This window comes from Carex rostrata, chromosome 16, assembly GCF_964058835.1.
Source record: "Carex rostrata chromosome 16, lpCarRost1.2, whole genome shotgun sequence".
Taxonomy (NCBI): domain Eukaryota; kingdom Viridiplantae; phylum Streptophyta; class Magnoliopsida; order Poales; family Cyperaceae; genus Carex; species Carex rostrata.
The window spans coordinates 2,116,507-2,138,145 of NC_135933.1; the positions used below are offsets into that span (position 1 = coordinate 2,116,507).

At 35.0% G+C, this 21,639-nt stretch overlaps 3 protein-coding genes and 1 non-coding gene across 11 annotated transcripts; 1 reads left to right on the forward strand and 3 right to left on the reverse strand.

The window, feature by feature from the left end:
• Positions 1–250: 250 nt before the first annotated feature.
• Positions 251–2,429, forward strand: LOC144567851 (putative flavin-containing monooxygenase 1). Its single transcript, XM_078318053.1, has 5 exons — positions 251–760; positions 888–1,125; positions 1,212–1,387; positions 1,481–1,839; positions 1,984–2,429. Exons 1-5 carry the CDS (start codon positions 305–307, stop codon positions 2,324–2,326), a joined length of 1,572 nt encoding a protein of 523 aa, XP_078174179.1. The 5' UTR covers positions 251–304; the 3' UTR covers positions 2,327–2,429.
• Positions 2,430–2,479: 50 nt separating this feature from the next.
• LOC144567850 (MATE efflux family protein) lies at positions 2,480–8,548 on the reverse strand. 8 transcript variants are annotated; one of them, XM_078318046.1, is made up of 16 exons: positions 8,365–8,468; positions 8,013–8,113; positions 7,535–7,864; positions 6,578–6,720; positions 6,343–6,495; positions 5,558–5,715; positions 5,334–5,469; positions 5,161–5,257; positions 4,863–4,963; positions 4,597–4,760; positions 3,807–3,878; positions 3,588–3,704; positions 3,337–3,432; positions 3,098–3,219; positions 2,946–3,003; positions 2,480–2,840 (listed from the first exon to the last, which is right to left on the reverse strand). In XM_078318046.1, exons 3-16 carry the CDS (start codon positions 7,843–7,845, stop codon positions 2,727–2,729), a joined length of 1,842 nt encoding a protein of 613 aa, XP_078174172.1. In that variant the 5' UTR covers positions 7,846–7,864; positions 8,013–8,113; positions 8,365–8,468; the 3' UTR covers positions 2,480–2,726. The 8 variants fall into 8 exon arrangements, with proteins under 8 accessions (XP_078174172.1, XP_078174178.1, XP_078174176.1 ...); XM_078318052.1 differs by lacking the exon at positions 8,013–8,113 and having other exon boundaries at positions 5,558–5,712; positions 6,364–6,495; positions 8,365–8,548; XM_078318050.1 differs by lacking the exon at positions 8,013–8,113 and having other exon boundaries at positions 6,364–6,495; positions 8,365–8,548.
• A 2,102-nt stretch (positions 8,549–10,650) lies between these two features.
• On the reverse strand, positions 10,651–10,766 carry LOC144567893 (U5 spliceosomal RNA). Its single transcript, XR_013515539.1, has one exon. It is a non-coding gene; the product is annotated as a U5 spliceosomal RNA (small nuclear RNA).
• A 3,957-nt stretch (positions 10,767–14,723) lies between these two features.
• On the reverse strand, positions 14,724–17,130 carry LOC144567554 (chitin elicitor-binding protein-like). Its single transcript, XM_078317721.1, has 5 exons — positions 16,531–17,130; positions 15,736–15,931; positions 15,379–15,496; positions 15,089–15,276; positions 14,724–14,971 (listed from the first exon to the last, which is right to left on the reverse strand). Exons 1-5 carry the CDS (start codon positions 16,975–16,977, stop codon positions 14,844–14,846), a joined length of 1,077 nt encoding a protein of 358 aa, XP_078173847.1. The 5' UTR covers positions 16,978–17,130; the 3' UTR covers positions 14,724–14,843.
• Positions 17,131–21,639: the final 4,509 nt, after the last annotated feature.

A 21,639-nucleotide genomic window follows, 5' to 3' on the forward strand; every position in this document is an offset into this window, starting at 1 on the left:
GGTGTGACTTGATGTGTCCACTTGACTGAGGATATGCCAGATGGAATCAAGATAAACATATTCCCACTACTCATTTGATTTCACGGAGTGCTAAAGATAAATAATATATATATATATATATGACTCGTCTCATAACTACTTGTATCTGCAATAATAGTGCATATGAAAGCAACCCCTAATATCTAATCTCATCTTCCGTGGAACAGAGCAAATGTAGTTATAAAAAAATATCTTATAAAAATCTCCTCATTGTACTTACAAATAGGTCCTCTCTAATGTCCCAAGAGCAAAAAAGAAAACCAAAATGGATAAGAAGAAGGTCGGAATCATAGGAGCTGGTGTGAGCGGCCTTGCTGCATGCAAGCACATTATCGACAAAGGGTTCAACCCAATTGTTTTCGAGGCTGAACCCGACATTGGTGGCATCTGGACCCATACGTTGGAATCAACAAGGCTACAGGCATCTGCAGATGCATACCGATTCTCCGACTTCCCTTGGCCGGTTGACTTGACTGACGACATGTACCCGAGGCATGACAAGGTCTTGGAGTACGTTAAGGCTTATGCCAATCAGTTTGATTTGGTTAAATGTATTAGATTCAATAGTAGAGTGGTGGGGATAGAGTATGTAGGGGTTGATGAAGAGGAGATGGCGGCGTGGGATACTTGGGCTGGGAACGGTGAGGCATTCGGTGACGGTGCAAGAGGAGAATGGCATATCACTGTTGAAGACATGAAACAAGGACTAGGAATCACTGAGGTATTGATTAAGTAATTCATTCATATTAGTGAGGTTTTATGTAAGTATAGATGATTTGGACCTTTTTTTATTTCTAAGGAAAAAAATGGGAAGAATTAATTTGCAAAGGATTCAATTTGTTGCACAGGTATTTCAGCTAGATTTTGTGATCCTATGCATCGGCCTGTATAGCGGGACCCCAAACATTCCCGACTTTCCCACGAAGGAAGGCCCAGAAATCTTCAAGGGACAAGTCATACACTCTATGGACTACTCCAACATGGCTGACGATGCGGCATTTCAATTCATAAAAGGAAAGAGGGTCGCGGTGATTGGCTCTAGCAAATCAGCATTCGACATTGCAGCAGAGTGTGCCAGAGCAAACGGTAAACGCTGGAGAGTTCTCATATATGCAATATCGAAAGCTTTTCTTGGGACTTGTATGTAACATTTCTGGCTTCCAAAATTGCAGGAACTGAGCATCCATGCACAATGGTGTGCAGAACCAAGCATTGGTTGATCAATGATTCTAATATATTTGGTATCGACCTTAGTTATTTTTATCTCAATCGCTTTGCCGAGCTACTAATTCACAAGCCCGGCCAAGGTTTTCTGGCCAGTCTCTTGCCAACTTTCCTTTCTCCCCTGGTATTAATTTCAATTCGAATCTTGTGCCTAAATGCACATCTTACTACTTAAATAACTGTTACTATATTTACATTCTCTTTTCGCTGTTTATAGAGGTGGGCCATTTCCAAGATTGTTGAGACATACTTCAAGAAAAATATCCCTTTAGAGAAGCATGGTATGGTGCCTGAGTATAATTTTGGCCATGCAATGTCTTCTTGTCAAATCGCAAGACTACCAGAGGGGTTTTACAACAGAGTGGAAGAAGGGAGCATTGTTCTGAAAAAATCAGAAAGCTTTACATTCTGCCATGAAGGTGTGGTGCTCAACGGTGGAGATGAATCAATACAGTCTGATATTGTGATCTTTGCAACTGGATTTCGAGGGGAACAGAAGCTTAGAAATATTTTTGTATCACCATGGCTCCAGAAGCTACTTGCTGGCTCATCAAACACTACTGCCCCTCTCTACAGGTTTTTTTTTTAACATGCTTCCAAAGGGAACTGAACAAATAAGTTATAAAGTTGGTAAAATTTTGTTTTTTTATAATTTATGAGCATTTCAAAACTATGTTTATTTACAGCAAAAAAAAAATTTGTATTTGCACATCTCCACAGGGAATGCATCCACCCTCGAATTCCCCAGCTGGCAATCATCGGTTACTCTTCAAGCCTGACTGACATGTATGTCTCAGAAAGAATGTCTAACTGGGTGGCCCACTTTCTGGCCAGCGGCTTTAAGCTACCGAGGATAAGAAAAATGGAAGCAGAGATACAACAATGGGAGGAGTACAAGAGACGGTACAACGGGAAGGACTTCCGTAGTTCTTGTGTTTCAGCTGTAAACATATGGTATAATGACATGCTGTGCCAAGACATGGGACATAATCCAAGGAGGAAGCAGAGTTTGATTGCAGAGTGGTTTGAGCCGTATGGACCGGCTGACTATGCTAATATGTAGCCATGGAGAAATGAGGTTTGCAAACAAAAAAATAGGTGGTTCTTGTTTGATTATTTTATGATTCCGTCGTATAAATTTAGAATAAAAAACTATACCTAATTAAGGTTCCTTTTGTCATCACAAAGAATAACAGCTAAAGGCTAGATATATAGATAGCAGTCTTAAAAATATTTAGTACTGAAATTGTAGCTCATTCAAACTAATAATACAAGCGCATTTAAATAAACCATACATACAACTACCAAAAATATAAACCAATATAGGGTGCTACTGTACAACCAGAATCATCTCTTAGCTAATCTAACTACAATGAAAAAGAATATATATGTAGATTTCATATCCTCAAATTTCTAGGCTCTTTAGCACATAAATGTCAATCAGCTGCCTCCAAAGTTCTTGTTTAATCTGTAGGGGTTACATAATCATAATCTGACCTAAGAGGATCCAATTCCATGGTATCCCCCTTTTTCTGTTCCCCAGATGAAAATATGGAATCTGTGACAGGTTGTATAGCCTGCAGGGAAGCACAGAAATAAGAAGAAGAAACAAAAAAAAACTTGAAATAGAATAATAGAAAGAGACATGAAATCGACTACTTTCTGTAACAAGAATCACAAACCTTAGGTTTGAGATCTTCACGGTGCAAAAACCACCATGGACCTGATTTTGATTGCAGCCTGAGAAAGCAAAACAATGAAGAGTTAGTAAGACAATATCAAGAAATATGCTACAAAACTGAAATTGAAAATGAATTCAAATGCTGCTACATACCTGATAATTCCTGCCACCGCTCGCAACCCCATAAAAAGAGTCAACCCGACCCACACACCAGGAAGGCCATAAAATTTTGGAGCAAATAACAAAAACAATGATGACATTGCCCCCACGCTCATCTAAATAACAAATAAACAGGTAAGTAATAACAAACCAAGGAGAACAGATTACAGGGCAAATCATCACACAGTGAGATGTACTAATAAAATTGACATTATTGAAACAGCACATTTTACCATGGCAACAGCTGCATATGAAAAATCAGATACACCATAATGTAGACCATCGAAGATGAAAGCAAGACCGTTAATTGGCTGACTAGCACTAACAAACTAAAATTGTCAAAAGAAATAAGATTATTCAGCATAAAAACATGTAATACTATCCACTCCGATAATTAAAATGAAAGGTGATTAAATAGTTTCTTCTTTCAGCTGAAAAATAATCAAGGCTCAGGTAAAAAAAATTAAACTGTAAAAAAGCATACCAGTACACCAGACTTGACTACTTGCAACACTTCAGGATCTTTTGTAAACAGTTCTGCCAATCTTCCAAAGGAAGCACCCAAACCAACAGCTAATGCAATACTAGCAAATACTCCGATCTGGAAACAAAAGCACACAATATAACTGACGAGTTAAAAGAATACATAATTTGGAGAATTATTTCAATGCTCAATAGAGCAAATTAACAAGGAGATTGTCACCTTCAATGCATTGTAGGCAACCTCCTTCACCTTCTTGTAGTCAGATTTGGCAAAAGAACTGGCAATCAATGCCTGAGATCATTACTCAACAATTAGAAAAATGAGAAGCACCTAAATTGTTCAGTTTGGCAAAGAAATTATTATTACTCAACAATTAGAAAAATGAGAGGCACTTAAATTGTTCAGTTTGACAAGAAAAGCTATGGATTGCAGAAATTTACCAAAAATGGGAGATGTCACACATCAATCTGTGTAGTTCCAACAGACATCCCTCCCACATTAAACTTTTAATATCACCCCCCCCCCCCCCCCCCCACACACACACAAAAAAAAAAAAACCCTACCCACCCCTCTATGCTTATATTCCACCCAAGACAGTTAGCATTCCTTATTTTAAAAAAAGAAATGACTAAAATACCCATTATATTCATTTCTTATGTCCCATTTTAATGTTTCCAGAGCCATAGCTGACAAAGAGAAAAGATGCAGTCTAGTAATTTAGTTTTCTAACTCTGTGATCTATACAGAATTGCATAACATCACCAAAACTAGGAAGAGAAAATAAGCAAAAATTAAGGAGAGACATTTTAGTTTAGTCAAATCCTGCCAAAGAAATACCTCACCCACATGCAGCACCCAACATAAATAGTTGAAAGACAGCCAAACAAAAAAAAGTAGAAGAAGAAACCTCCTGATTTTACTTACAGCTGCCATAACTACCATAACTTTAGATTGAATGGATGTGTTGCGAGTGAATTGCTAAGAAGTATGAGACAAGAAGAGAAGTTACCTGGGCCGAAACAGCCATAGCATCTGAAAGCAATGAAACAGCTAGCCAAAGTTGTAAGCAAATCTGGTGGCCTGCCATTGCTATTGGCCCCTGCCTCGTCGCCATTGCAGTTCCAAGGGTCATTGTCAGAAGGACTGCGAGTGTCCGTCCCAATAGCAACCCCCCTACAACATTAATTTAAAAAAAAAAAAAAAACAATTCATTATAACTTTAGACTCAACCACATAAGGAAATTACAATAAGATTGTCATAGGTCAACAAACTACCAGATTTGATGTAGCCAGCAAATTGCAAATCTTCCAACTTTGGAGGCAGTAGTTCCGCTCTTTTTCCCAGTGACCACATAAGCAGGAACATTGTCAGGTACCTGATCATTTGACATTCAAAAGATTATCAGATCAATTGCATGTAACCAATTCAACATCCATTTATCTAATAGCAGCTGGTTCAGTAATTCTTGATTTCATGCATGTTAAGTGCACCCAAGTGTGCTTCTTGAGGGTTTGGTAATGAGATTTTAATTGCACAAGACATTTGATAAAATGTAATCTATGTAAGTCATACTGGGATGCAACAGTAGCAAGAGCAGCTCCAGTTACACCAAGACCGAGCGAGTACACAAGCACAGGAAGTAGAACAACAGATGAAAGGTTCCCAACACCTGCATAAAATAATTTAAAGAATCTCATATCCACTTATAGCATGCCAGTAGCATGAACTGTAGTTATGGCTCTTACCTAAGTAAAGAACGGGAGTTTTTGTATCCTTAAATCCACGAAAAACACCTTGCATAGCCAAAGTAAGCACAACAGCAGGAGCACCTAAAGCTCTTAGTTTAAGAAACATCTCTGATGGACATCTCATAGGTGATGCCTACTCATAAATATAAAGAAAAACAATTTTAAAAATCAAGATATACACAGTATTATGGAATATCATGAACCAAAAGGTACAAACTTACAGTTGATACACCCATCAAGTTGAGAAGTATTCCGGAGCCAAAAAATAAACCAATGGCCTCAACAATGCCAATCCCAGAAGCCAATAGAAGGGCAGATGAAACAGAAGGAAGTCTCATTTTCTCCATAGGCATGTGCCCATTCTGAGATGCAGTATCTACTAAAAACAGAAGAATTTTCATGTATGCCTTTGAAAAGTCCAAAATCACTCATCCATCGAAAATAAGCTAATATTTTTTTCTCAAGCAAAAGATAGTAAACCCTTGGATTCACTCACCCACTAAATTTTGTTAACTCACAAGTTTTCCTATGAAATTACCTTTCTACCTCAAATAAAATACAACACTCTACCTGCCAATCCTCCCCCACCCCCAAAAAACAAAAAGAAAGGGGTTTAGAGGCACAAAAGAAAATTGTTGTTAAATCCATTCCAAGGGTAAATCATTATTTTTCCTTACAAGAAATTTATCTCAAAAATCCATATGATAAATAATTCTCATCTAAATTTCAGTCTAAGATAGAATGTTCCCTTCTGTCAATAGGCTTGTGAATGGGAGCAGACAAAAGAAGAGGTGCAATAATAGGGGAATTTTGGACATGGTTTAATTTTCATTCCCTGTAAAAATTTAACACATGCAAATTCTATATTTCCAAGTTTAAGATATGTAAATTGAAGTCTAGAGATGGAAGAGTAATTATGACGGTTTGGTAGGGTAAATATGGTTTTCCAGTTTTTGCAACGTTATACATCAATTTCAGTAATAAAATACTCACTAAAGTAGAATACCTGTTCTTGCTTTTATTATACCTGAGATGGAATTCTTAGATATCTCTTCTGCCACGAATGAGGTGGTAACACTCAAAAGAGGGATATTGAAGAGCTTTGATATGAGATTGAAGACTGTTACAGCAACTCCAGCTGAAGCCAACTCCACAGACCCTTCAAGAAAGAAGACATTCTATCATGCACAAGGATAAAGAAAATCTAGGGTTATTTTTCCAAACTATGAATGAAACAGTACCTAATCTGCCAATATATGCTGTTTCCATCAATTGTGAGAAGGGGTCAATTGCTTGTGCAACTATTGCTGGTAAAGCAAGAAGAATGAGCTCATTTCTAGCACTGTTGTCATGGGTTCCTCCCACAGGATTTCCTATTAAATTACTAAAGCAGAAATTGCTCCATTAAAAAACAAACTCAGAAAAATGTCTCCTAAAAAACATCAGGTAAATTACAAACTTGAGATGCCACAGACAAGAGGAACATCACATACAATTAAAAATAAATAAAAAGGCTAATTTGAGGGCGGGGGGGTGGGGGAGGGGGGGATCCTCGTATCCAGTTATTAAGCAAGGAACTCAGCTCCCACACCAAACTCTAAAAGCACCCAAAAAAATCAACTAAAAAACTCCTTTCAACAACAAAAAAAAGAACATAGAAGACAGGGTCATTCTTATAATCTTTAGAATTTAAGCAAGTAACATTTTATGCATCAGGCCAGATGTCACTCACATTGGTACAGTTTGCTGATCAAAGCCTTGTAGACTACATAATCGTTCTGTATGAATAAACAAATGTAATGGGAAGTTTTATATTGACAATCATATTTAGACAAACGCAACAACCGACAAAACAGTTATCAAAATCAAAAATGTAAATTTTTGCATATGTTCTTTATAATTTAGATAGGTTGTGAGTTCAATTTGATGCAATTTGGAAATTGTTTGATCATTTGATCAAGTGCAGATAAAACTGAACCATCAGTTGCTCAATGGATGACCAATTCATTTTCAAACTGCAACAAAATTTGATCAACAACCTATCTAAACTATAAAGAAGATATTTGTAATTTTACCTTTTTTTTATTTTAATAACTGTTTGATCGGTTTTCACAGTTGTTAAACAAGTTTGTTCCCAACAAAACCCTACCCGAAATGTAGTATACTAAGCTGGATCACAGAGTTCAAAGAGATCTTACGAGGCCGCTTCCTTAAAGCTAACCAACGGGCTCTCCTTATGCTGACCAAATGTTTTGCCACCATTATCTGAGCTCAGACTATAATCAGAGAATGATTGGCTATTGGCTGGTAATAAAGGACGCCTCTTGTGCAAAGCTACAGACTGCAATTTCAAATCCTTCCATGGAAAATTTCTTGAGATGTTAATAATATTTTGCTGTCGAGCAAAATAACCACATGTAGAAGAAGAAATGATCTTTTTATTAGCGTTTTCATTGGAGCTGGCCGCTGCTAATCTCGGAAGAAGGGATTGTTGGAATATGGCCTTCATCGTGTTAGTTTTCTAACAGCTGCATAATAAATTGAAGTTGCGTAAGATTTCTAACAGCTGCGTCAAAAAATGATTTCTCAGGTAAAAAAAAAAAATGTTTATCAGGTATTTATGCTAAGATATTGTAAATTAGATGAAAGTTAAAATTCAAGGAATTGGTCAATTACAAATCGGAACGAAGTCAGCAGTAACAGCTAGAACTGCACTGGTACCAAACAGCACTCTCCCATGCCACATTGATTTGAAGGACCAACTACCAAATGTTCCACTGAAATTGCAAATAGGGTAACCACGGTTCTTAATTCAAAAGAAAACGACAAATAATATAAGAGAAACAAACATACCAATAAGCATTTCCACATTTTTCACCCCAAAATAAAAATTCAAACCCAATTCCGAAATTTCAGCACATGGATTAAGCTTTGACCAACATAATTTCGAATACATGAGATAAAACCCAAATTCTCGGGATGAAGAAGAATAGGAGAATAAGGGTAAGAAACGATATCGGCGACATACATGAAAGGAAGGGGGTACTGGTGACGCGCGGAAGGGGCAAGGTGGTGCTGGTGGCGACGGTTTGTTGCGCCGACTAGAGACTAGAGAGAGCGAGGCGAGCTGTGCTGGTGGCTGGTGCGGATAACACGGGTGGAGGAAAAACGGAAAGGTCGAGGTGTTTAATTCTTACTCGGGCAATCAAACACGAGTAAAGTATGGAATAATTTGAGAGTAGAACCCAGGTTGTTTTAAATTTTGGAGAATTTCATATATACCACTCAAACTGTAAAATTACGTATTTACCAACTAAATTTCTATAATTAGTTAATTATATATTTATCATCTAAAAATCTAATAACTCATATATTTATCCAATTAATCAAAAAAATAAGATTAATTAAGTTTAAGATTATATAAAATATAATTAACAAGTTATTTAGTCGCTTCTCCTTCTCTGCCCCTTTCTCTTTTGCGCACAGATTTTTCTTCTGTCTTTTTTGACGTAACTTCTCATCTCGTCTCTCCTGCTTAAACTCAGAGAGAAGGGCCAATAGACTCAGATTTAAGGATTCCAACTCCAGCTTAATCGTCTAAAAACAAGGTAACCGTTCTAACTTTTCCAACAAAATAACTCATACGGAATTTGATGCTAATATCGCATTCCGTTATCAAAGTAGTAACTGAGTTTGAGAATCTGTGTTTTGTTACCGACTTAGTTTGGAATATATATTTTTAATCTTTTATATTGGGTATAAAGGAGAACGGTTCTAAATAATGAAAGAGAGGATGCTAAGTTAATCCTTGATTAATTATAGTTTTAAAAAAATCATAATTAATCTAAGTTTTGGATATATTTGATATATACTAAAGTTATATTGGGTAAATATGTGAGTTATTGGATTTTTAGATGGTAAATATATAATTACAAAATTTTGAATGGTAAATATGTAATTTCACAGTTTTTGAGTGGTATATATGAAATTCTCCCTTTAAATTTTGACCACTTGACTTTATACTAAATTAATTTGAATGTTTAAAATTTTTACATTTAGATGTATTACTCGTAAAGTATGCGAGTTTTAACAATTTCGATTCATCATTTAAAGTCGATTCAATGAGTTTTAGATTTGAGTTCACCAAGAAGTTTGATGAACTTAAGAACACCCTAGTTCTACTCATAATTTGAAGAAGAATTTAAGATGAGTTAAATTATTTTACGTGGGATATCGTATATATGTGTAAAAGATGATTTCTATATTTCATATTTTTTTTTCTTCTCCTTAAACAAATTAATTATCATCATCATCATTACTATTATTATTGTCACTACTATTATTGTTAGCATCACCATCGTTATCATTAAAATCATCGTAATTATCTTTATCATTATTATTGTTGCAATTATTATTATTAGTTACTTTTATATTATTATGATGATAATAATTATTGTCTGTATTATTGTAATTAGCACAAATATGAGTAGAACTAGTATTCTTAAGTTTGTTAAGTTCTTTTGATGAGTTTATCCTTAAAATCTATCGGACTGGCTTCAAACAAAGAATTTAAATTGTTGGAATTAATTTAATTATTGAGTGATTCATTTATATGCAAAATTTATATATTTTTAAATTAATTTATTATAAAGTCAAGTGGTTCAAAAAAAATTATAAGTGAATTGTTTTTTCCGATTACACAAATAATAAAACTTCTTTTCCTTTTGTTTTGTGAAAACGTTGTTATTCTGATGTAAATTTATGTATGAATTACCACTTAATGTAATGAGGTATCATTTGTATTTTGTGAATTATTACTCTTCCTGGTGTATGGACAATAACTTTGTTTCAAATTTTCGTTATTGTCTTAAACAAATTTTGCATTTTTTATTTATTTTAACATCGATGTGAATAGAGTGCAATTTCGGTTTAACTAAAGTTTTGAATTGAATATTATTTGAAGAATAAGTGTGACTTGAACATTATAGGTTTGAGTTGTTACGCAGAGATTCGCAAACGTTGTGTTGGATGTCCTATATTCAATATAAGAAATTTCTTATAAATATATGGTATATATATATTATTCACAGGGTCGGAATTAGAAAATTTAATTAGAGGAGCTGAAACGTAAAATGCATGATTATTAATTTATAATTAGTGGAATTTGAACTCAAAACTTCTCAAACACAAAATAGAATCTTAACCACAAGACTACAAACATACATCTTGCACTAATAATTCATTGTAATAAACTAATTTCAGAAATAACAAGAACACAAGGATTAGAAAAAACTTAAACTGCAAATTGTTTGGAAATTCCACAAAGAATGACCCCTTAAAAATTTAGTGTATGCTGCTTAAAATTGCGAGCACACGGTATTCTTTAGTAGAAGGCGAAAGAATAGCTCACTATGTGCTTTGATTGTTGTTCAACATATGGTTTTTATACAAAAATATTGAAAAATTAAAATTTAAAAACATTAAAAGTTTATTTATAAAGCATATCAGAAAGAACGTATCAAAATTTTATTATTTGAAATAGAATTGACATGTTTTTTAGATTAATATCATAAACTATTTTAGTAATGCCTAAGCCCATCCACCTTATTATTATTATTATCATTATTATTAATAATATTACAAAGAAAAGGGCCCTTTTACTTGAGTAGAACTAGGATGTTCTTGATTTCACCAAGTTCTTTGGTGAACTTAAGTCTAAAATCCGTCAAATCAGTTTTAAATGACGAATTCGAACTGTTAAAACCTGCCTATCTTACGAGTAATGCGTTTACATGTGAAAATTTTAAACATTCGAATTAATTTAGTTTAAAGTCAAACTATCAAAATTAGAAGGTTAATAAATTAATTTTAATGCATTCATTTTTTGAACGTATTTTGACCACTTGACTCTATGCAAAATTAATTTCAAAATTAACTTTTTTTACATATAGAATTATAGACGCATCACTCGTAAACAGGGGCGGATGCAGGATTTCTGCCAAGGGAAACATAAATCGGATTCAATTAGCTTATTGGATTCAAACTCATTAGCTAATAGAGTACAATTCAACATAACAAAAAAAACATACCAATCAACATAATAAAAATCAAGTAAATTAGGATACAAGTTAATTTATTCTAATTCCATGAATAAATTAGAGTTCAAGACAATTTATCTTAATTCATTAAATTAGGGTTGAATTCAATTTATCATTATTCAACGAATTCGTGTAAATTAGAGTTCAAGTAATTCAAGGACTTTTAGTAAAGTTCAAAACCATTAGCAAAATTAGGAAAAGAGTGAAATTTACCGTGAGATTCGATATCGTTCCGCTGCCGAAGTGCTGCTGGTGTGCTGCCGCGAGTCAGAGAAAGGCAAGGTGTGTGCCGCTGGTCAGCTTCGAGTCAGAGAGCGAAGGAGTGTAGCTATAGAACAGGCAAATAAAGATATTGATTTAAAGGAATTAAGGAAGCCACGGTTGCACACGAATTTGTCACTACCATGTCATTTTAGAATAACAAACAAATAAACAAAAAGTTAGATGCACCGTTTTCAATTTCCAGAGAGAGCTGCGTCGTCTTGAGAGAGAGAGAGAGAGAGAGAGAGAGAGAGAGCGAGCTGCGTCAGTCCAATTGGAAATGGGATTTCGATTTAGAGTTTAGATGGGCTCCATAAAAGGCAAGTTGGGCTCTGCTGAAAAAAGAGTTTCGCTCAGCGCTTCCTCAGCCGAAAATATGTTGGGCTACAGACAGATTATATTAGTTACATAGGGGCAATTTAAATTTCAGAGAGGGACAGAACTGAAATAAGTAGATTTTTAACATTATTTTTGAAAATTCAGAGTGGCAGCTGTCCTCCTCCCCCTCCCCCTCCCCCTCCCCCACTACAGTAGATCCGCCTCTGCTCATAAAGTAGGCTGGTGTCAATAGTTCGGATTCATTGTTTAAAGTCGATTCGATAAATTTTAGACCTGAGTTCATCAAAGTAATTGGTGAACTTAAGAACACCGTAGTTTTACTCGCTGAAGTCATTTAAAGTGGTATTATGCTCAGCGGGATATTGTAATAGTTGTCAATTATACCTTTCTTTTTATGTGGCTATCCTCAAACAATAGTCTATGTTTTAGATTATAAATTTTGGACCTAATTCAAGTCCATATAATATTAAATAGATAGCATATCAACTACACGGACCTGAATGTGTGTGTGATATATATTCTCTTAATTTGCATGTTTTCGTGGACAAAAAAAATCACTCATTTGCCAAAAGTCTTTTAAGAGGAGAGATGTTCAAAATATTATTTTTCTCACGACTCTTGTTGTCAATTATAACGGAAGAACACGATATGTTTGTTGCTGAGATAATAGATGATATGTTTGTAAGAAAAAATTAGATAAAAACAACATTATTGCATCACAATTTTTTGTGTTGGCCATCATGCATTGTTTCTCTTCAAAAAAAGAACATCACGTCTTTTTACATGAAATGTTTAGATGCATTGCGTGATAAATATATAGAAATTTACTCTTGTAAATTAAGCACATTTTTTACATTTTTCTCCAATTACTGATCGAGAAATTTTAATAATATTTCTTCTTTGAAATTTTATCATTATTTCTGTATATGTATTCTTTAATGGATGAACCAATGTCTAAAATATTGGAGCAAACTAAGTAATATGAAGAATTTTTCACATATTTTAAATGCATTTTTATTACAAAAGAATTGTGATAATTATAATAAACTTAATATTAACCTTCCTAAACATTAAATACAAATCCACACCCTAGTATCCACCAATTTACAATTTTTCTGTTGCATTTTTTCCCACAAAAAAAAATCACATCTTTTTACATGAAATGTTTAGATGCATTGCGTGATAATATAAATTTACTCTTGTAAATCAAGCAAATTTACTCTTTTTACATGAAATCTAAATAGGTACTGAACTTATTTTAGCTCGCATCCTCTGAGATATCTCAAACTTTGAGTGTTTTAAAAATATCAACCATTCAAATATATTCTACACAAATCTCAAAGCACAAATAATACTGTCCCCGCACTATCCCTGAATAGGCACGATACACGTCGGTCACGCAAATATTGAGATATCTGATCAGAAGATACGCACTTCATACCACCTAGGGCTGGCAAAAAAATTCGTAGTTCGTGATTCAATTCGGATTTGATTCGAGTTTAATTCGATTCGAAATGGGTTCGAATTGAAACAAACCAAACCAGGTTCGGTTCGAAATTAATTCAAACCAAACTCAAACCTAGCTTGGTTCGATCGAAATGGGTTCGGTTACTTTTATGGTTCGAATCTCATAATAACATCGGCCGTCCATTTATCTGATGAAATTAAAATCCAAGATAGAGAGTCATAATTTAACTTAGCCGACACTCCCTCGCTCTCAAATCTCAATAACTAGTTCTCTCTCCACCTCTCCCTAACTCACTCTCCCTCTAGTTCTAAAATCTAGCCGACGCTCTCGGCGACTGGCTGTCTCTCCTCTCTTTTCGGTCGTCTCTCATAGTTCATACCAGAAAAGCCGTTTTCTGATGTATTTTTTTATGAACAATTTTTCAACTTAAAAACACTAATTTCATAGTTCATACCGGTAAAAGGAAGCCATGTGAATTTTGTCCCGCGAGAAAAAATTAATGTATAAACTATCAGTATAACTAGAGCTGCTAAAAAATAATTTAGTTCGTGATTTGATTCGGGTTCGATTCGAAAAATATGTAGTTCGCAATTAATTCAATTCGAAATGGGTTCAGTTCGAAACGAATCAAACCAGGTTCGGTTCGAAATTAATTCAAGCCTAAAGTAACTTCGGTTCAATTCGATTCATTGCCACCCCTAATACCACCTAATGAACAAGGGTAAGGTTTTTGTCCAAAGGACTTTGAACTTTCAAAGTTCTATTCAAACTCAGGCCAAACCGTCCAATAGGTGTCAAAATTTGTTTGAACAGTTTTGATTCACAAGCATTTAAATTTAATAAGTTTTAGATCATTCGCACAAATCTCAATGTAGATTGCACGATTTAAACATGGCTTTGGATAAAATTTGTACAAAGCTCTTTGGACAAAACTCAATTCCAATAAATTATGCAGTCATATTCTTCCTAATCTGTGTTAATTCATTCAGGACCTGCCAGCTTAGAGGTGATCGAAATGCATGAGAAAACAGCTAGGTGTATAATTAAATCCACATTACAATTGGATCTCTGAAGAATGCAAACTAAAAGTGGAGAACCCCACAAGAACGCAAATTAAGAGCTTTAATCCAAACATTGACAGCCTAAACCAACTAATGTTATTACGCTAATATCACAGCAATCTATGTTAGTACTAGAGAGAGGGGGAGAGATCATTCGAAATGAGAGAACTGAGTTCAGTTTGAAATTTCACTAACTAAACAAGCTAAACAAATAAAATTATTAAAATGCTTGGAAACAAGACAAAAATAGCATTAGCTAGCTTAGCCTAGACCTTTTTAATTACCAATAAAATGAAAGCAGAGCAAGGGCCACGTGAACAAAGACAACAAATTCCATCCAGCTAAAAAGCCCAAATCTCAATCTAGAGGAAGAATTAGCCTTCGGCTGAGAAACTGGTGAGGCTTCATCTGCAAAACCACAAATAGCAGGAGAAGACATCAGCTTTGAACTGGACGAATTGCAATATCTTACAAATAAAAAAAAAATGGCTTTTAAAGAAAACAGTTAAAAAATTAAGAACTCACTGTTGCACATAGAATTGGTGGTGAGGTTGGTAAGGATAGTAAATGAGGTGCTATTGGTATACCCAGCATAAGAACAAAGTGTGTTGTCACATGCTGAGGTTGATGAAATATTTCCGAGAAACATATCTCCACACTTAGCGGCAGGGCAAACTGACGAGCTTATTCCTTGTGTGGGAATACAATTCATCCTTACAACACAGACAAGCACATAGTATTACAAACTTCAGATGTAACCATGATCCATGAGAACTAATCAAGTAATTATTTAATTAAAAAAAGTGAAAGCTTACTGCCAAGTGGACGAGCTACAGCTGCACTGGATGCAATTGTTAGCAGTAAGGACATAGCTTCCATTGGGGACACGAAGATTCCGATCTAATGTGGTGCTGCCAATAGATGACGAGCAAGCTGTACATCATGAGCAATGCTATTTTTTTAGCGTCAATTATAAAATTTACAAAACATAACATTATTATAAGGGCTAGTCTTTCTTTAAATCAGCACCAATAGGTTCAAGCACATATATTACTGATGCCTTAATCAAACCACTAAGTTCAAAAAAGTTTAGAAATATCCATCATTTCCATGGAACCCCAACAAAAATGTTTCAGATATGAAAGCAAATGTTAGGTGTCAATGAGACTAACTTCGAAGAGGCACGTCAAGGACTTGGCCAGCTTGAAGGCTCTTTGGATCTGTGATCCCATTCAACTTCATTAGTGTGTCTTCAGTGGTTCCAAAAGCTGTTGCAATACCAGTAATCGAACTTCCAGCTGCAACCACGTGTGCATAATGCACAACCGGGTCGGCCCCGACCATGTCACAGCTGCACGGCAGAGGTATCTGCAATACCAAGTTTAGTCCACAATCTGCTTCTACTATATAATATGTACAATTAGCTAAATGGCAATCATATTTATTTTGTTACTTTTGGACAGGTTATTTTCACTCTGTACTACACCAATTACAAGAATAAGTACCTGATACATAGAATCCCATAACACATTGGAAGAGGATCTTAAAAGTTTTAAGCATATTTATTGAATGCTAATTGCTAACTATATAAAAGTAAACTAGGAGAAAATGGGCTTTTTTATTTAATATGAAAAGTTTTATCTTTATTGTACTCTATAAAGCTGCTACTTGTCAACTTGCACTGGAGTTACAAGTAAAAGGATAGACAACATTTAAGCCAGTGTTCTTTATAACTTTATTATACATCATTTAAGCCAGTGTTCATTTTTCATAAGAAAAGTCAGTGCATAGGAAAAGTTGGCGATTTTCTGGAAATAGCGAGCATTTTATTAAGAAATGCACATATTGTTTAGGCATTCTATGAGTATTCGTTATATTTCCGAACTCCAATTAATCGTTCTATTACCAGTTTCCAACTTTACATCTCCGTCGACATAAATTTAAAATTTTAAGTGCAAGAGTAAAACCTTTATCTGCTGGCCAACTTCAATTCGGTTCGGATCCGAAATGTTGTTCGCCTTGGCAATCTCCTCATAAGTGACCAGTCCAGCAAAAGTGCCTCTTGCAATGGCATCTAGGCCTTCCCCAGGCCGTACCTTGTACACCGGAAGGCCAAACGAAGAGCCGGACCCACCAGAGCACGAACACGGGAACCGAATCCGTACAGTAGACAGAGCAGGAACTGTGTAGTTCTGAGGCGTATTCAATGAGAGCGAGTTGGCGGCGAGGAGCGACCGGAAAGAGCGGAGCTGGAACAGAGACCGGACGGAACCGAGCGTGGTGGCGTTCAACGGTACGTAGCCGACCAGAGACTGACACGTGCCGGGGTACTTGGAGGTGCACGCGAAGCGCGCGGCGGAGGTGAGCGGGAGGAAGAGAAAGGAAATGCAGAGGAAAAGAGAGAGAGAACTCATCTCGGTAAGGGGTGGTACTGGAGAGAAAGAGACTGGGAGAGTACAGGTGAGAGCACTGACTACCGACTACCGAGAGTGGGTTTATCTGGGGTTTTGGGTGGGTTTTGTGGGTTTCATTCAAGTGGGGTGGGGTTTGGTCGGTTTTTGTTTGTTGCGGGTTTTTCTTGGATGGAGTTATTAATGGAGGTGGCAGGGATGGGGTCGATCCCGAGTGCGTATCCTCTGAGATATCTCAACTTTTGCGTGACCGACGTGTCCGGTGCCTATTCGGGGGTGATGTATGGGGTCAGTATTATGTGCTTTGAGATTCGTGCATAACTCATTTAAACGGCTGGGATTTTCCATAAAGTCACGCAAAGTTTGAGATATCTCAGAGGATACGAATTCGTCGATCCCTCGCCCTCGGTGCATGGAGACGAGTCAGAGCATGGGAAGAAGACAAAAAGGTTTGACTGCTCTGACTTGAAAGCGTAGGTGCTCGTGCTTTTCCCGGGTGTTGGATACAAATCTGATTAATGGCGGTAAGGCACTAAGGCTGGGGATTAATCAATCACTAATTCAGTTGGAGGGAGTATATAAAATTGAAAGTCCTTTATAAATAGGGAAAATTAATTATTTGTCACTTCAAAACTTTCAAATTTCAAATTATAAAAATGTCATTCTAAAATTTGAAATTGTAAAAATATCACTCCAAACTTCATTAATTTGTAATTTTACCACTTCAAATAATTAATGACTAAAATGTTCTCCCTTCTTCTTCTCCTGCCTCCTCTTCTTCTCTTAATTTTGTAGCTCAAAAAGTACGTTAATGTAGAAAGAAACAACTAAACAATAACTCTGTGCACACACAAAATAAAAGAAACAACTACTAAAACCCTTAATTTCTCTCGGTATTATTTTATAGGATTATACGAAATTAAAAGAAAATGATTCCTATTTTTGGACTTGGGTAGGGGTGATTAATGAGCGAGCATGAGCGAGTTAGGGTATGCTCATGCTCGCTCATTAAGTAAATGAGCGAGTTGTTAATGAGCGAGTTTAAATGAGCGGATAAATGAGCGAGTTGTAAATGAGCGAGCTTTTAATGAGCGAGTTATGAGCGGCTCACGAGTTATGACTTATGACTCATAACAAAATTATATAGTGTGTCCACGCATAACAAAATTTGTTAAAAGTCATCGTAATAAAATCCAACAAATTGTTATAATTCATTTAAACGAGTGAGTTGTTATGACTATTACTTGTTTTGGGCTTTTGGCGGAGGTTTTGATTCTGCCGATTTACAAAAAAAATGAATATGAAACTATGAATATTAGTATATTACACAGGATTAAATGTTACATTGTACTCATTATATTACACATAATTAAATATGAAACTATGCTCACTATCTATCAATTTTAATGAGGCAAGGTTGATGTTATACAAAATTACATAGGATTAAATGTGGCAGGGATTAGGTGTGGCAAATTCTTAATGAGCGAGTTATGAGCAAGTTGGGTCATGCTCATGCTCGCTCATTAAATAAATGAGCGAGTTGTTAATGAGCGAGTTTAAATGAGCGGATAAATGAGCGAGTTTAGATGAGCTTTTAATGAGCGAGTTATGAGCGGCTCACGAGTTATGAGCGATTTACTCACCCCTAGACTTGGGTGATGTTGAGCAAAAAAAAGATCATTTTTATTAGAAAGAACAAGTGTGTTTAAGTGATGATTGACGAGATAGTACCCTCAGTATCATCAATAGAAGTTTAAAAAAAAAAAAAATCAATGCAATTTATCAATGTCCAGTACTTCAGTATAAGTTATACAGTACATAAAGGTAAACCAAGTGATTTACAGGAACTAATTTTAAGAATAAAAGAAAGAAAAAAGGCCTAGCAATAATGTAAAAAATTAACTCAATTTCCATCCTTCTTTAATTTGACTCTCTTGTTCACATTCTTTGAATGGAAAATATAACAATGGTATAAAGAACATTGATACAAAAAACAGGTTCCACTGCCCAACATTGATATAAAGAACCAAGCAAAATTTTGTGCTTGTAATTCTTATTCATTGTCAATGATCCCGCTTAAAGTTACCCAAGCATGTCCAAATGCCTCCTGCAGTTGAACAGCTCCATTGGATCCTCTCCCACAGTAGAAACCCAATGCAAAGCCCCATTCGATGTTCCCATGGTACAAACTGTCAAACCCAGTCAAGAGCTCCAAGCAAATCCAGACTTAATTTTCAGACAGCAGTCTGGATCAACTTGACATTCTAATCTTCAAAATTGGGCAGGGTGGCAAGAGAAGAAGAGGAGAAGAATAAGAAAAGACATTTTAGTCATTAATTATTTGGAGTGGCAAAATTATAAATTAATGAAGTTTGAAGTGGTATTTTTATAATTTTAAATTTCGAGATTGTATTTTTACAATTTAAAGATTTTGGAGTGGCAAATAACCAATTTTCCCTTATAAGTATATAACAATTTCAGGCTCTTGTAAAGTTGGACTCGAGTGCAGAACAGAAAGGTAAAATCCAAATCCTCCGTTAGATTATTCTGTGACAAAAATTTGAATTTGGGGTCCGTGGGTTCAGCTGAAATCTGAATTCAATAATAAGACACCTATCAAACGCCTAAAAACGACAATTGTAGTAGGCTCGGTCCGACGAGTGCGTTTCCTCTGAGATATCTCAACTTCTGCGTGACCGACGTGTCCGGTGCCTATTCGGGGGTGATGTAGGAGTAAGTATTATGTGTGCTTTGAGATTCGTGTATAACGTATTTAAACTGTTGGGATTTTCCATAAAGTCACGCAAAGTTTGAGATATCTTAGAGGATACGAATTCTGGTCTGACTGACCTGTTCCAAATCAGGAAGCAAATCTGCTGCGATTCCAATTTCAATCCTTCATTTATTACATTGTACGAATCTTAAAAAGAAAGAGTTTTTGTACACGGATCTCAAAATATATGAATGATTGAGATTAGAATCGCAGAGACCCTGCAATGCAGATTTATTTCCTCCAAATCAAGCGGAAAGGTAACCCGGTCCGACCAATACTCTTAGGGCCCGTTTGGCAACCCAGTAGGGAATAGGAACGGATGTGGGAATCAAAAATTTTGAACTGAATTTTACTGTTCAGAGAATAAAAACTTAGCTCTGAGTAAAAAAAAATTTCCCACGGTGAATAGTATGTGGCCGAACGGGCCCTTAATAACCCTAACTGGGTCCAACAAATCCAACCATCAACAAGTTCAGGTCGATTATCTATATTTAATTATTAAATGAACTTCAAGTTTAGTATATTTATTTATTTCTGAAGTTCTTTATATATTTTTATAATTTGACAAATTTCCATTAAGATATCAATATTAGACATAATGCCATCGAAATCCAAAAATTTATTGTATTCATTTTCCGATTTATTATTTAAATACAAGCAAAATAAATTATTTCACTAATCTAACTTATTTTATAAATAAAACAAGAAATTATTATTTTGCCCTTAGTATATTTTTATTGGTAAACAGTTCTTTCAATTTTAATTATGATAAATGAATATTAGCTGAGCTGATGATGAAAATCATGTTGTCACTCTAATTGGTGTTGTTATCTTTTTTTATACTTCAGAGTTGTCATGTCACTGTGAAAACTGAAAAATCATTCATGAAATTACTCTCGTCTTTATTGCGGGATAATTTCTATATTATTTATCATTTTTAAAGTAAAAGTTAGAGATTAAATCATGTAATTATTTAATATTTATAAAAAAATAATTTCATCTGAATATTAAACCTGAACTTTTAATATACAAGACATTTTCTTTATCACTAAATTAAAAATTACGAGCAAAATATATCAGATATAATCTCAAAACTTCTACAAAAGCATTTCTCTTCTATAATTGTACCATCACATCTTCTTCAGTCTTCACCAGCAACTTTTATCATCATATTTATCCTTTTTTGACATATTAAATGAATGTCAAAAAAATTATTCATTTAAAATACAAATGCTAAATTCAAACTTGTCACCTCGCACACTATAAACAATATTATATCGTCATCATTCACACCGATTTTTATTTTTACTATCAACGGGACCTCCAGATTTTAATTGTTCAATATTATTAACTAATAGGAAGTCAACCTAATGAAACATATTTCTTTCGAATACTAACATCAAAACGAAATAATTGGTTCTCGTAGAATAATAAATTAATTTATTAAATAATTGTAAAACATAACAAGCACTGAGTCTTAAATCTCATAGTATTTTTCTTTTTTCAAAATTGAACAATTATGATTATTATCTTCGTCTTTATTATACGAGGCGGTAAGTTGCTATAAAAAATTGACATTATAACTTCTATCATTCTGGAATAATAACAGTGCTGCAGCGACTGTTATGAAAACTTTGTAAATCTTTACACACTGCTTCAAAAAAGCGAGAAATTTAATTTCTTTTATTTTTCCAATTCTAAAAAGTTGCCTTCGGGAGTGCTTAGGTACCCTCCCGATTCAAAAAACCATCATGTGTATTGAAGTTTAACTAATTTTTTTTCTCTTGTATATGTATTATCCCCCGATTTTTTTATAAATACTCAAAAGAAATATAAAATTACGAAATTTATCCACTGTCTGATTGAAATTCGAAAAATACCCAATCCGGTTA